Source organism: Oryzias melastigma, linkage group LG5, assembly GCF_002922805.2.
Source record: "Oryzias melastigma strain HK-1 linkage group LG5, ASM292280v2, whole genome shotgun sequence".
NCBI classification, from domain to species: Eukaryota; Metazoa; Chordata; class Actinopteri; order Beloniformes; family Adrianichthyidae; genus Oryzias; species Oryzias melastigma.
Window position 1 is genome coordinate 2,155,931 of NC_050516.1, and position 15,949 is coordinate 2,171,879.

Sequence of the window (15,949 nt, forward strand, 5' to 3'; positions counted from 1 at the left end):
AGACTTTTGTTTATGTTGATTGTTCTTACCTCATGTCTGTATCATAACAAGGAATACATCGTAAAATGTACAAAAAAGTAGCAGGCAAAATTAAAAGTGATTCTTTCTTTTCCGGCACATTTTTGAACTCCCAGCACTAGAACCACAGTTACAGCTGATTTATTTGTTACATATTGGAGTTACAACATCGCACGTGTCTTTGGATGTAAACTGTAATCCCACCCCCTAAATACATGTTTTTAAATGCATCATAACCAAAGAAAGATGGTTATTTGTCCAATTCCTAAAAAAATAAACCTGTATGTAATATGTGAAATTAATCTTAAAATTAAAATTCTAAAATGTATAGAAAATTCTTAAATCAATATCCTAAATAATATACTCTTAGGGGTGTTTGATAGCATTTAATTCTGTTTTGGTTTGGAAAGTTATAATGAGACTCTGGGAAGTTCTTGCAGTTGAAAAATAATAAGCTAATTACTTACTTACTAATTTCTTACTTCTATATCTCATATACTTATATTTTTACTGTAAATATCTTCCTATCTTGAAACCGTCGGACAGTTCTGCAATACATTTCACTGCATATTATACTATGTATGTATATGTATGTGACAAAAAAATGTGAATTTAATAATAATAATAATAATAATCATTTACACATTTTGAATTGTTAAAACAATTAACAGTTGTTTTAATTAGAACAAGTAAGCAGAGATTGAAAACAACTGGAAAATTGTACCTAAAGTAATGACGCAAGCCATTTCTTAAATGAATTAACCTAATAGCCCAGAGCCACTGTCAGTAGATTCATGTGACTTTAGTCAGAAATATTTTTTTTTCTTCGTTACATTAAATCACTCAACAGATAATAGTCATATGGTCACTTTTTCTGTTGACGTCTGAGCCCAATGATGGGCTAATGGTAATAAATTGCCTGGGTATTTGTTTGTTTATTTATTTTTTTACTTTGATGTGATACTGACTGTGAAAGGATGTTGTGCCCACTGACCCCCCACATCAAACTCCTGATTGACAGATACTCACAAACCGCTGTCAGTGGAAGGGGTGTGGACTTTGAACAAGCTTACTCATGATTGATGACAATTGCTGCCCCAGAAATGTGACTCAGACCGACTTGGACCAATCACTGTCGTCTGGCTCCAAATGGTGGCACCCATAATGCAGAAAAATGGCCACTGAAAGTGCTTCATTTAGCTGGAGACGGAAGTAAGGCATTTTCAATGAGTGACGTCATACTCAATTGTCCATCTTTATTTACAGTGGGGGGCAGCTGTCCCTTTAGGCTCCACCCCATGTATGGATTTACATTTTCAGGTGATCAGAATATGTTACAGAAATTTGCTTAAAAAATAATAATAATTAAAAAAAAACTTCTCTTTAATAAAAGTCAGGAAGGGGAGTCAAGTAACGTAAAAAGTTTATTAAATCTATTTAAGTGAATGGACATAAACTTTAAATGGTAACCTGATGATTTGGGGGTGTCAACTATCCAACCCCACCTCCTACAACAAGCCCCAGCCTGAGGCTGACACCTCCTCTCCAGCTCCGGCTCCCTCTCTCGGCTGCAGCCGCTCTCTCCACCGCTCGGCCCGGACGTTTCCCACCATGGAGCTCCGCTCCGCGCTGTTCCTCCTCTGCCTCGCCGCGCCGCTCTGCAGGTCGGACTTCAGCTCCGGGACCCCCCTGGAGCCCTATGACTTCCTCTTCGACACGGCCGTGGAAGCCTACTACAGGGGGGACTGGCTGTCGGTCATCCTGAACATGGAGAAGGCGCTCAGGAACAAAGCCACGGTCCGGAAAGTGAAGGCTGACTGCCGGCTAAGCTGCGCTAACCAGACCGCTTACGGGGAGCCGTTAGCCGGGTTGGGAGTTCCCGTTCCCGGGGTGGGCTCCGTGGAGGATCTGGGCTTTTTCCAGAAAGTCATTAAACGGGCTGACTGCGTCAACTCCTGCGAGACCGAGAAGCTCGGCTCGCCAACTTTGCATCTCGTCAGCCAGGAAGTGGAGCTGGAGTTCAAGAAGAGGACCCCCTACAACTACCTCCAAGTCGCCTATTTCAAGGTAGAGCCGAGCGAGCAGGCGGGATGTGAGATGCTGCTGCCGTCAAACGCTCCATCTACAGCTGACATTATCATGCAACTGAATCACAAACACTCACATCAACAGCAGGAGAACTTTTCCAGGTTATCTCTGCTCTGCAGGCATTCAGGCTGCAGGCTACAACTCTGCAGAACCCCCCCCCCCAATCCGAGTCCACCATGCCACGTCTTAAGGTGGAGTCAGCCTCTGACGTTAGAGAGCATGCTGGAGTGGAAAACGATCAAACTATTTTCCAAAATCTATTCAAAATTTTTTGATGTATCGCCTTCAAAGACTTTTGATCTACTTTGAAGCTGTATCATAAAACATCTGATAAAAGAGAACATTTAATGAGGAAAAATCATTCTGGGCAAAATCAGAAATAGATTGGATTTATTTCAAGCAATCAAACAAAAAAGAACAAAATAAGTCAAACAAGAGACATATCTATACATAGATATACAGTATTAAACTTAGTTACAATAATAAGTTATGTACTGATTGGAAAATATACAAGTTAAAAAGTAAAAGATAAAGACATACATATATATGTAGATGGATGTATACATGTTGGGATATGACGATTAATCAACTTAATGAATTATCTCTATATTCCTACAATCCAAACAAATCAATCATTTGACCAACACCATTATAAGATTGTTTGAAAATGAAGTAAATTGATCATATCCACAATGAAAAATAAAATTTGGATTGATCGTAGATTTATCTTAATATAACATAAAATGTCCATCACAGAGGACAACACACGTGATGGGAGAAATAAATGATTAAGCCATTATCACAGTCCAATTATTGGAAACACTGAATTCTGAATAAAGACATGTGACCATATAGTGTGGTCTAATGGTATAATGAAGTTCAATTTGCATTATTTTCATGTGAAACTAAAATGTGAATGGATTTGACACTGGTTCTTAAAGTTTGATTATCTTTCAAGAAATACAAGGAATCTGGAAAACTTCACCTGCTCTGTTTAGTACCAGGTATTTATTTCTGACTCATAGTGGTTGAATTCTTGGCCAAATATGTCCTGGATCGATTTTAGGTCAGTGAATCAGATGGAATTTGTTCAAATAAATTGTTAAACCCCTAATACACATACATAATAAGGATGTAACAATGTCCTCAATTTATATGGTTTTGTTTCAGTTTGATATATTATTTGTGTATATAAACCACAACAAAAAATTAAAATAATAAAAAAACTTTTGAAAATTTGTTAATAAGGAAGTAACATTGACAACAAACCTTTCAGTTGACTTACAGCCTGTTGTAATGTAACACAACACATTTGTTCCGACATTTTTAGCATAAAGACGTGCAAAGTTATGACACGGGATGCAACAATTTACTTTTCCATGATTTGGTTCAATGGTGTAAAAGATACTGGTTGGTTTTGAATCCAGAATTGTGGCATCCCTAGTACTGTATTTGCATACATACATCTCCATCTATGTGCATTCACATGTTAATGATGTCAAATATAATATAATAATATATATGAATAATAATAATAATATAATTACAGCTACAGTTAATCATAAATAGAAATATTTTTACCTACACATACAGTACATTCCACACTGATTCATTAAGTATTGCATTTTTCAAATAGAGTTTCATTGGTTGTGTAAAAAAAGAGCCAAACGCTAGACTTGTTGCTCAGTCATTTCTAAGATTGGATTTGTTGCTGTTGACTTTAATTTCTTGGTGAGTTTTTCAAAAGTAAGGATTTCTACTATTATTTATAAGCGTTGAAATTGGACTGGTCAGAGAATGTGGACTTTTGGCACAGAACAATGTGGAGCAAATTGACCTTGTCTTTAAAAAATGAATGGAAATCGGATTTTCTGTTGACCGTTGTCGATTGGTTAGGGGTGCTGAACCAATAAATAGCAGTGTAGTGGTCAAACTGGAACATCAGGAGGACAAGGCAACTGGCTGGGTTAGACTCTAGGGCTTGACTAGAGTTCATGATAGAGGAAAAGATCTTGAAGTTCAAGTCCATCATACCGCAGCAGTCATCTTCTCCATTCACTTACTGCCAGCAGAGCAGTAGAGTCATTTGCTTTTGTGGATGAATTCCAACTTGCCAATCTACTTACTAACTTGACTGCCATTTCAGAAATTGATAGAAGTCCTTCTCCAGGTGCACTGGTTACAGGTCTTCATTTTTGTTCTTCAGATCAATAAACTGGACAAGGCAGTGGCGGCTGCCAACACGTTCTTTCTGGCCAACCCGGACCACGTGGAAATGAAACAGAACCTCGACTACTACAGGATGATGGCAGGAGTCCAGGAGGAGGACTTCAGAGATTTGGAGGCGAGCCCCCACATGGTGAGCTCTTGTCTCTTAATTATGTAGCCAAGAAAGGAGAGACCTGGCACTGATCCTCTCTGCTGGTCCAGGCTGAGTTTCTGCTGGGGAAAAAGTACTACAGCGACGACTCGTTTGGCCTGGCGGCTGGGCACTTTGAAGCAGCTCTGAATGAATACTTCACAGCTGATAAGGAGTGCAGAGTTCTGTGTGAGGGAGCTTACCGCTACGATGGATACAACTACATGGAGTACAGTGCAGACCTGTTCCAGACCATGACAGGTGAGAACTTTCCTGCAAATAAACATATCTTGAAAATGTTCAACGTATAAGAACAGTTTTGTGTTTTTTTGTATCAGACCACTACATACAGGCCTTGAACTGTAAGCAGCACTGCACCGTGGAACTGGCCTCAGCTCCTGGCAAAGACAAACCCTTTGAAGACTTTCTACCTTCACACTTCAACTACCTGCAGTTTTCCTACTACAACAGTGAGTCTCACTTCATTACCAACAACATACATTTATGCTAACCTGGAGTGGTTGTAGTCAAAGCCACTGGAAGAGGAATATACTTTGAGATAAGTGCATAAATTCACTCTTGCAGACAGCTTTGGATAAAAGACAGTCCCGCACCATTACACTACCACCACAAAGTTAGACTGTTGATCTGATCTTTTTCTGAAATGCTCCTTTTTATTCTTGAACGTTCTTCTTTTGTTTCATCTGTTCAAAGATTATTTGCTCAGAGTTTTTGGGAACATTCCAGATATTTTGGTCAAATGTGAGACTAGTTTTTGTCCTTTTTTCCTCCCCATAGATCTATTTTATCCTGAAATCTATTTCTTTCTTACTGAATCAATAACTCTGACCTTAATAGAGTCAAGTAAGTCCTGCACTTCTTTCCATGTTATTTTGCTTCTTTTATGACTTCCCGGATGAGTCCACATTAAAATCTTGTATGGTCACTCATCAAGATGGACAGTGAGGTCGTGTTTTAAACCAAAATGTCACTCTCAGTGAAATAGAAAACCATAGTTTCGCCCAAATTCCTTCACTACTTACTTACATAAGTGCACCATATAGTACGTTCATCATTTTGAAGGGCTGTCAAATTTACAAATCCAGAGCTCTAGAAATTTCCCAGAAGTCTCTCAAAAAAAACGATGATCATCAATGCTCACTAGATTGGTAAATATAGACCACAATGTGTTGCATTTGAATGATTTTTCATGTCAAAACAATGCATTTCGGTTTATTTTTCATGAATCATCTAAGTTTTTATCATCAGAATGCAGTGAATTCATAAAAAGTATTAGTAAAAGGTTCATATGTATTAGATTTTTACTTCTGGAAATTGTCACATTTGCTGTTTTTAAAAAAAAGTAGTGAGCATGTGTCCTTTACTGCTTCTAAAATCTAGGGTTCTAGATCAGAAATAGGCAACTCCAGGCCTCCAGGGCCACATTCCTGAATTTTTTTCAGCATGTAATCCTGCTCTGGCATGTTCTAATTGGCTGGACACACCTAAACCAGGTAATCAGTCATGAATAAGGCTTTGGACATCTGGAAATCATGCAGACCCAGCAGCCTTCAAGGACTGGAGTTGTCTCTTCCTGTTCTAGACAGTCCCTTACTGCAGTTTTTTAGTAGTTGGGGAGTAGGAAGAGAATTTGGACATATAATGGCCAATGTCCACACCAGATGAAAAAAAAGGACATTGCTTTAATGCTGTTACATTTGGTGCCAGAAAAATGCATTTCTGTATATTTAGATCTTTAAGTATTTTTCTGACTGTGATATCAGTATTTTGGAGAGAGTGCAACTGGAAAAGATTCTTAATTAGCAAAGAGGAAACTAAATGTGCACGGGAAAGATCAAAGGAAAAAAGCTAAAACAGGAAGTCAAGAAATAATTCAAAACAAACTACAGAGACCATGAAGTCACAGGCTTCGTCCAAATTCCTTCACTACTTGCTATATAGTACACTGTAAACTGCATTTCCCATTTTGTAGTGCTGTCTGGAGCTACAATTCCAAATCAAATTCCCTAGAAAATCCCTAGAATTCTTTGCAAAAACCAGTGTGGAACAGTGCTCACTAAATTGGGGAATACAAACTATAATTCATTGTGTTTTTAAAATTTTTTTGTAAAATAAACAAGCAAACAAAAAAAAGTATTTTAAGGTATTTTTTGATAACGTTTTGACCATCAGAACACAGTGTATTCATATTTGCGATGTCATATTTGCCTTTTTGGCAAAAAAAGTAGTGACGGTGACTAGATAGTCCCAAGGTATATATTTTTGTAGTAGTTAGGGAGGGAATTCAGACTCAGCCTAGTTCTAATAATCACTTAGTGTCTCTGACCTAAATTAGCAAAGGCGAGAAGATGTTTGTTTAGAAAAAGTAGCCTACTTTTTATTTTTCTGTAGTCGCTATAATTGACATTTAGCTAAGAATTGTTTAACATTTTTACAATTCTCAGCACAATTAAGCCTTTATTTTGCATTACATTGTGGTACATTTTTCTCACTGTTCAATACTGTGTACCTTTTTGGTTGCATAGACTTTTTTTCTAATTTTGTATTTTTTGTACACTACATACAGTATTATCTCTACATAACTATCTGCCTTTGACAACATATTTTAAATTTTTGTATAACAATTTATCTCTGCCATAAAAGGGTTTTTAGCATCAATATTCTATCTTTGCATGATAATTTAGCAGAAATGCTAAGCGTTTGGCCTTATTTTCTCTTTTTCCTATTGTTTTTTATTGTCCCTTCACCAAAAGTAGAATGAAGCAATTCATTTTTTAATATGTATTACCCCAGTTTAGTTATAGATTGTGGGTTTCTTTTCAGCCATTATACAGTTTCTCCATTGGGATAAAGTTATGACATTTGAACAACTCGGAATCAAAAGATGAGATTCAAAAATGTTTCTCCTCATAGCATTTAGCTCTCAAATTCCTTGAATTTCAATAGGACCAACTTTATAATCATTTTTAACATACTCTTTTACTTTACTTCTCTTTTCTTCAGGTGAAAAGTATGAGAAGGCAATAGAGTGCGCTAAGACTTTCCTGCTCTTCCACCCTGATGATGAAGTGATGAACCAGAACCTGAATTATTATTCTGCTGTGCTGGGCGAAGACAAGGCAAAAACCATAACAGCCCGACAGGTAGAGATAGCTGTACTACTTGGTAATGGTTTTAATTCAGTTTAAAGCTGATCTGCTGAAGAATTTGAACATTTTTGATGCATTGCATAACACAAAATCAATAATGTCTTTGAATACAAGTTGGCTTTATCTCATATTTGACCATCTTTGTTTTTGATAAGTTTCGCATCATACCAATACTGTTTAATTGTGTAGAAAGCTGCTGAAATTCCATTTATGGGTGGTTAAATATTGTTGATGGAGATTAGGAACCACTTGGATTTAATTCTACAAATATGATATGATGTGATCACATGCAGAAGCTAGCATAAAGAACCAAAATGCATAATTCTATGGGTTAACCCATGACATCTATTGTTGCAAAAATGCTCGTCAAACCACTTCTGCTGCAAACTTGACTTAATTTAGCATCTACTTGAAAGCAAAAGCATGCAGGTAATATTTTAATCTACTGTATAACTGGAAATAAATTCAGATGTCATGGGTTTAAGTAGGCTTAGAAACTTCTCGGGACAAACGTCTTGCTCTCACTAATGATTGCATTTTGGCAAAATCAAGAAATTCACCTATAATGTGGTTTAATGTTGGTTGATGGTGGGAGTGTTTATTGACAAGTTATGGCGATGTGGTACATATCGCGATACATGGCTCACGATATGCTATGTATCGCAATATATCCCAAGACAGTACCAGAACAAATTTTCACAATTTTTTTTTTTAAGAGTATGACATTGAAAAAAACTCCACCTGAATATTAATACACCTTTCATGGTAATAAAACTGTAGAATTAATTTTTTTTAATGATCACAACGCAACTGTATCTCATAAACAAGTTGCTTTTATCCATGCAAATTCATTCTGCTTTTCTTTTGATAAATGAAAATGATCTGATTTCTAAAACAAAATATTTTTCAGTAAATGAAAAATGAGCATTGAACTAATGTGCTTTAAGTAACAAGGTTCCAATACAGATTGTGGTTTATTTTCTACATTGCTAAATGTAGCTTATCCAGTACTAGTAGTTTAGGGAATTGGTGGAAAACAAAAGTAAGACTCTGAAGGATGCTCATAAATAGTTAATTAAATATCACCTTGTCATTATTTTAAATCGATACAAGTATCACTAGAGCAAGTATTGTGATGTATATCACCAAATGGATTTTTACTACACCCTTTCTTCATAGTACAGTAATGTTTCCTTCCAAACTTCCAGGTGGTCAAGCAGCACATCCAGCAGTCCCTACTGGAGAAGGAGCTGCTCTACTTTGGCTACGAAGCCTTTGGGATCACCTTTGTAGATCCGGTGAGCCCTGTACCTTTAACCCTGCCAGAAAATACTGCATATAAACTAATTTGTGGTTATTGATGTCATCAGGACTCATGGACGCCTGAGGAAATCATGCCAAAGAAGTTAAGAGACAAACAAAAGTAAGACCCAAGATGGAAACCTGTATGTTTTTAGAGTTTTTGACAGAATGTGAGATCTGTGGTTGATGTGTTTGTTTCAGGGCGGATAGAGAAACTGCAGCTCGCATCACTGAGGAAATAGGAAACCTGATGAAGGAGATTGAGACTTTAGTGGAAGAGAAGAAGAAGGACTCTTCAGAAATGGCCAAGATAATTGTTCCGCAGGAAGGTGGGTGTTTCTGCCGCAGAATGAGATGTTGTGATGCTTGGACACTTAATGTGACATGCATCCAGCAGGGGGCGCTGTGTTGTATGACGACATCAAGGTGACCATGACGTCGAAGCAGCTGAACGGCTCTCAGCGGGTGCTGCTGGACAAAGTGATCAGCGATGATGAATGCAGGGAGCTGCAGCGCCTCTCCAATGTGAGTCACTCCTCTCTGCCGCCTTCTGTTTGTCTGCTGAGCTTCTGTCAGTCCGCCATGTCAAGATCGGGTGTCACTCATTTCTTCAGGCAGCTGCTCTGAAAGGTGACGGCTACAGGGGGCGCCCTTCTCCACACACGCCCAGTGAGATGTTCCAGGGGGTCACTGTCCTGAAGGCCGTCAAGGTCTGTCATCACTTCCTCTTTATGCACCATCTGAAATTCCATCCATCCATCCATCTTCTTGACCGCTTTTTCCCTTTCGGGGTCGCAGGGTGCCGGAGCCTATCCCGGCTACTGAAGGGCACCCTGGACAGGTCGCCAGTCTGTTGCAGGGCCTCAATCACACACACATTCACACCTATGGGGCAATTTAGAGTCACCTATGAAGCATGTTTTTGGACGGTGGGAGGAAGCCGGAGTCCCCGGTGAAAACCCACGCATGCACGGGGAGAACATGCAAACTCCACACAGAAAGGTCCCAGCCGGGAGTCGAACCGGGGCCTTCGCGCTAACCACTGCGCCACCGTGCAGCCCCCCATCTGAAATTATCAATAACATAATGACAGCTTTGACAGTATATAAACACCCAGAACTGCACGTGGTGTAGTGGTTTGCACTTGGCAGTCCGGGTTTCTCCCAAAGTCCAAAAACACGCTTCATAGCTCAACCTGTAACTCTTTATGGTCCCTAAATGTGAGTGTGTGTTATTGTGCGTTCCTGCAACAGACTGGCAGCCTGTTCAAGGCGTACCCCACCTTCACCCAACAGTGGCTAGGATAGGCTGCAGCCCCCCCGTGGCACCGAAAGGGACACATCAGATTCATTAGTTGCTCTTTATCAAAAAAACACCCAAAAAGACTAAATTTGTGTCAGAATTTCCTCACTACTTAATGCACTATAGGCCTATAGGGCATTCTCCATTTTCTCTGCGTGTCCGAATCTGGAATTCCAAAATCCAGTGTCCTACAAATTTCCCAGAAGTCTCTGCAACAAACAATCAGCTGAGGTAGCATCTCTTCATCAGACTCAAAAGTACCAAAGGAGACACGACCTCTTTAAACCCCCTGAAGGTCTGAACATTACATTTTTAGAAGTAACAAAAAGTGAAAAATGAGTTTAGCAACAAATGAAAGTTAATTTCTTTTTTTATTCAGGTGAATCACCTGATTATTACACAAAGGTTACTTAACTCACACGCAGAGATAGACAGAGGGTGGACAACTAGATGGAAAATAGAGCAAATTGCTGGGAAAATATGTCTTCTTTCCCATATCTTAGAATGGAGTTTTTTCCTTTTTTTAGTTTAATTTTTTCGTCTTTGTATTCCCTGTTTCTGTTTAGCGGACAAACTCATCACTTCCTCCTCTGCCTTTCATGTACCCGCGCACTCGCAGATGCCCCAAGTGTCTGAGCGTGGTTCAGAAAATTCAGAACATCAGCAAACTTTCTCAACTAACTAACAGGATGTAGGAGGCCAAAAAATAAGTAGAATAACCAGAAACGAAATGCAGTCCTGCCACAAAAAACATCTGGACAATCTTTTAACATTTACGCAAACATTTTGTAGACTTATGAGACAAAATCATCCATCCATTCCTCTTCAGAACCCACTGAACCCCTTTTGGGGTCATAGGGATGCTGGAGCCTGTCCTAATTATGGTTGGGTGATGGTGGGGTACACCCTGAAAGAGTTTCCAGATAGAGAGTCACCTTAGTTTATTGTTAACATTTCATTCTAGTTCTGGATAAAAGGTGTAACCATGATAGTTCCCCCACCGTGTTTACTAGTCTGCTGATATTCTGCAGCTTTTTCTCATTCAAAATATTTTTCCTAATCAAGCAGAAAGTTCTGAAATTCGTCACTGATGCTAAAGTTCTTAAAAAAAAAAAAATCCTGCTTTTTGAAGGAGTCACTAAAATAAAAGACAAATGCTCTTCATTCAGTCTCCTGTTTTGAGATACACTTTGTTCTCACAGTTCGGACAGGAAGGGAAGGTTCCTCTGAAGAGCAGCCGCCTCTTCTTCGACAGCAGCGAGAAAGTCCGGAAGGTGTTGGAGTCGTACTTTCGCCTGGAAACACCGCTCTACTTCTCTTACTCTCACTTGGTGTGCCGGTCTGCCATCGATGGTGAGTCAGGCGGCGTTTTCCGTCGTCTTCTGCTGCAGAGGGTAGTAGTGAAGCACAAAGATAAAATGAGTCTGGGTGTTTTATCAGACAAAAACATGTTTCACGTCTACAGCTCAGTAAAAAGAAATTTGAACATTTCATATCCCTATTCTTTCAATCTCATTTTTCATTTAAAAAATGATGCTGCATTGTAATTTTAAATGCAGGAAATCCCAGTGTTGAACATTTTTTTGCGATAAAGAAAATTGTAAATAATTTTTGCCAAATATCTCTAAAATATTACAAAAAAATCTGTCTCCTTCAATTTATTTAATTATTTTCTTTTGCTATTGCATGAAAAATGTAAGAGTTTATGACTGCTGAGCACCTGTTTAAGTCCCTGGTGCCTAATCTTTGGTTCAGAAAGTCAGTTGCATCTTTGCTGCATTTCCTTTCTTTAAGTCGGAACCAGACTTTTGACCCACCCCTCTAAAATGTGACTTTATTGTTTTTTAGCTGTACATTTAGAGCATGTGAATAAAGATTACACCAAGTTACACCATGAGCTTCCTGCCAGAGGAACAATTAAAAAGCAAATCCTATTCTGAAGAGGGAGGTGTCAGAGCCATTCAAAGCTGATTATTGAGATTTCCTTGAATAATGTGGACATGAGGCCACCCTAAATGATTTTGCAGAGGGTTATTTTATAAATAGGTGATACTTTTTTGCCATCACTTAGGTCAAATGACTACATTCTGGATGCGTGTTAAAATGTAAACTGTGTTGCTAGCATCTAAATAGCTTCTAAATTCAGTCTTTATGTCTGCTAGAATGGCAGCTTTACAAACTCTTTGGCATGACGAGGTTTAATTGACAAATAAAGTTGTTTTTTTTGGGGAAGCTTTTAAAAAAAGTATCAAGATGGTTCAAGTGCAGAACCTTGTTGAACTCCATTTCTAACTTTGTTTTTAAAGAGAATGTGTCATGGATATTGAAGCCTGATGGTTAGCAACATTGAGCTGGAGAGTCACTGGTTCAACTACCAGTACTGGCAAGATTAGATACCCAGCAATAGTTGCTCCACTTGTGTTACCCTACTGTGGTGCCATTGAGCAAGACACTTGATCCCAATAAATCCTGTGGAATTACTCACAAACAGACTGTCCTTTACAATGAGAATTCACTTTTCACAAACCTCGTCTAACATAAAAAAGTGACGAAAATCCCCAAAAGATCTTCAAAAAACTGAAAAAAAATCTGTTTCTAAAGAATCCAATCAGAAAAATCCATGAAATGTCACTGACGTTCTCTTTCAATGACTTTGTCTTTGAACCATTAATACATTTAATTTTGTTTAAAAACCATCTTTAAAAAAGAAAATAATATTTTGGATTAAGTAAGGATATATTAATAATAAAAAAGTTCTGTTTGAATAAACATGTGCCTCAACTCCTAAAAGTAGGCAGAAAAATATTTTTGTTATTTAATTTATTGCTATGATTTTATTAATGAAACTGATTTTGGCCATTTTAAAAAAATATGCATGTTTTTGTTTATGTATGTTTTAACCCTGTTGACCGCTAGGAGGCAGCAAAACCTTTAAAAGTGAGAACAAAACCCTCAATTTAAGACATTGTTGCTTTTTGTTTTAAATGTAATCAATAAAATAATAAATAAAATAATATAATAAAAAACATATTAGCATTTATTTGAGATAATATTTGTTCCTATAAAATATTGATAACTCAAGTGTTTTTAGTCATATCTCCTGTTGTAGAGGTTTATTTAATTCCTTCTGCCTGTTGTGACGGTATTGTGCTACAAGAGTGAAACTTTTAACAAAACTGAAGGGGCTCAATATTATGTAAATAAACATTTAAAGTCCCTCATAATCCCAGACAGACTAATGATCAACCTGGGGTGATATGCAGATGTAAAAACGCTCTAACCTCCTTCTGTGCAGAGAAGCAGGAAGGCCGATCGGACCTGAGCCACCCTGTTCATGTGGACAACTGTGTGCTGGTGTCTGAAGTCAATGAATGTATAAAAGAACCTCCGGCGTACACACACAGAGACTACAGGTGAGGCGGGGCATGCTCACCAACACCCACAACACCAACATGACACAGCTGACATGAACGTGTCTCCTCTAGTGCCATCCTGTATCTGAATGACGACTTTGAGGGGGGAGAATTTATTTTTACTGAACTGGACGCCAAAACTGTCACGGTAAATAAACAGAACACATTTGAACATTATTTATTTATTTTATTTTATTTTATTTTATTTTTATTTTATTTTATTTTATTTTATTTTATTTTATTTTATTTTATTTTATTTTACTTTATTTTATTTTATTTTATTTTATTCACATTCATTTATTAGGGAAAATGAATATAGAAGATGTAAATGCAGCCTAAATATATCCATGATTTTTTTTTTTACTTTACTGGATAGAAAAAATGAAATTCTATGACTTTTTCTAGACTTCACAATCCAAAATATGTTTACACTACTAAAATTATAATTTTAGCAATGGTTGCTCTTTAAATGATGATGATGAAAAAAAAGTAAATATATATATACTGTATATATTTCTCCCTATTAAGTTGGTTAAAAGGGATTTTTAAAACTTTTTCTGAGAGTCCATAAGTAGAAATGGACAGAAGAATATACTAAAATAGAATTGACAGAAGGAACATTTCGAGAACAGTGAAAGAGTTTTTAAACATTTTTTGTTTTAGTTTTGGTTTGTTTAAAAAAAAAAATGAAAAAAATGACTATAGAAAATAACAGGTGATGAAGTCAATCATTTTGTAGCTTTCAGAGGTCTTTTGTCTACATTTTTTCCTCCATCAATTCTTATAGATTAAAAAAAGCTATTTCTGGATTAGACAACAACCTTCAATGTGGAGAAAACAATATTGTCAGCTTTTGCTGTATCCTTTAATGTTGAGCAAAAAACAAGAACAGCAGAAAAGTTCAATATAATTTTAAATAAACATAGATTGAGAAGCTTATTTTCGTTTCACTATGACCCCACTAAAGATTTATTAGCTGTGATTGTTTAACAGAAACCAGCAGGATATTTGGTTCTGGTAAAAATAAAAAAGCATGTTTTAATTGATTTCTCCCGCACATGTGCAGGCTGAGGTGCGCCCACAGTGCGGCCGTGTCGTCGGTTTTGGAGCCGGGAAAGAAAACCCTCATGGTGTCAAAGCCGTCACCAAAGGTCAAAGGTGTGCAGTCGCGCTGTGGTTTACTCTGAATCCTTCTCACGAGGAAAAGGTACCGCTGACAGAACAAGGATTTTTTTTCATTTTTTTCATGTAGGCAATAAAAAGGTCAAAGATCAAAAAACTTTTTTTCTCCTAATGTTTATATTTCTTTTTTTAAGGAGAGAATTCAGGCTCAGGAGTTGCTGAAGATGTTTTCCACTCCTGTGAATGCAGAGTTCAGTCCACAGGAGGCCGACGCTTCAGAGTCTCCGAAGATCACAGAAGAGCCTTTGAAGGTCATAGAAGAGTCTCAGAAGGTCACAGAAGAGCATCCAAAGGTCACAGAAGAGCATCCAAAGGTCACAGAAGAGTCTCAGAAGGTCACAGAAGAGTCTCAGAAGGTCACAGAAGCTCCCCCACAGGCAGAGCAGATGCAAAACGATGCACAGTCACAACAGAAGCAGAACGCACCAGACGACCTGCCGAACAAAACGGCAAAGCCAGCAGCTAAAACAGCCAAAGCTAAGGCCAAAGCTGCTCCGACGGCAAAGACCAAAGCTGGAAGCCCGGCGAAGGCCAAAACAGCAGCCAAAGTCAAACCTGCCGCTAAAAATGACGCAAAGCAGAAAAGTCAAGCAAAGCAGGAGGATAAAAAGAAAACAAAACCCGCCGCCAAACAGACAGTAAAAGCCTCCTCAAAGAAGAGCGCCGCATCAGACTCTCAGAGCGGCAAGGAGGAGCTGTGATCTTTAGGGGGAATTTCTGTAGGTCAAATAAATAATAATGACTTTTTTTATCTGCTGAAAATCTGTTCAGCACATTCCAACAAAAAGATTTTGTCATAAAATGTTTTAATGTGAGATGAGTCTTCTCCCAGAGTTTTGAAATAAAAAACAAAGTTTCTAAATGTAGTCGTTTCTTTTAAAGTTTAAATCAAAATCGTTCTGGACTCATTCAAAGATCCTTTTATGAGGTGTTCATTTGACCACTATTGAATTTTATAAGACCATTTTAAAGAAATCTGACAACATTCCTGCACCAAATGTGTTCTTTCTGGATTATTTTCTATTTATGAATAAAATATTGAATCTTAAAGTTTCACTTCAGCGTTATCTGTAAGCATCTGCCCTGTTTAGACAGAAGCAAACATTTTAACTTCC

The 15,949-nt window shown here is 37.8% G+C and overlaps 1 protein-coding gene across 4 annotated transcripts; it reads left to right on the plus strand.

The window, feature by feature from the left end:
- Positions 1-1,292: 1,292 nt before the first annotated feature.
- On the plus strand, positions 1,293-15,696 carry p3h1 (prolyl 3-hydroxylase 1). 4 transcript variants are annotated; one of them, XM_024269795.2, is made up of 16 exons: positions 1,293-2,085; positions 4,313-4,465; positions 4,537-4,726; positions 4,804-4,935; positions 7,490-7,629; positions 8,844-8,933; positions 9,006-9,058; positions 9,139-9,266; positions 9,332-9,462; positions 9,552-9,647; positions 11,442-11,592; positions 13,535-13,652; positions 13,725-13,800; positions 14,719-14,859; positions 14,969-15,127; positions 15,170-15,696. In XM_024269795.2, the coding sequence occupies exons 1-16, from the start codon at positions 1,492-1,494 to the stop codon at positions 15,533-15,535; spliced, it is 2,718 nt and encodes a 905-aa protein (XP_024125563.1). In that variant the 5' UTR covers positions 1,293-1,491; the 3' UTR covers positions 15,536-15,696. The 4 variants fall into 4 exon arrangements, with proteins under 4 accessions (XP_024125563.1, XP_024125562.1, XP_024125560.1 ...); XM_024269794.2 differs by having other exon boundaries at positions 14,969-15,106; positions 15,149-15,696; XM_024269792.2 differs by having other exon boundaries at positions 14,969-15,696.
- The last annotated feature ends 253 nt before the right edge of the window (positions 15,697-15,949 follow it).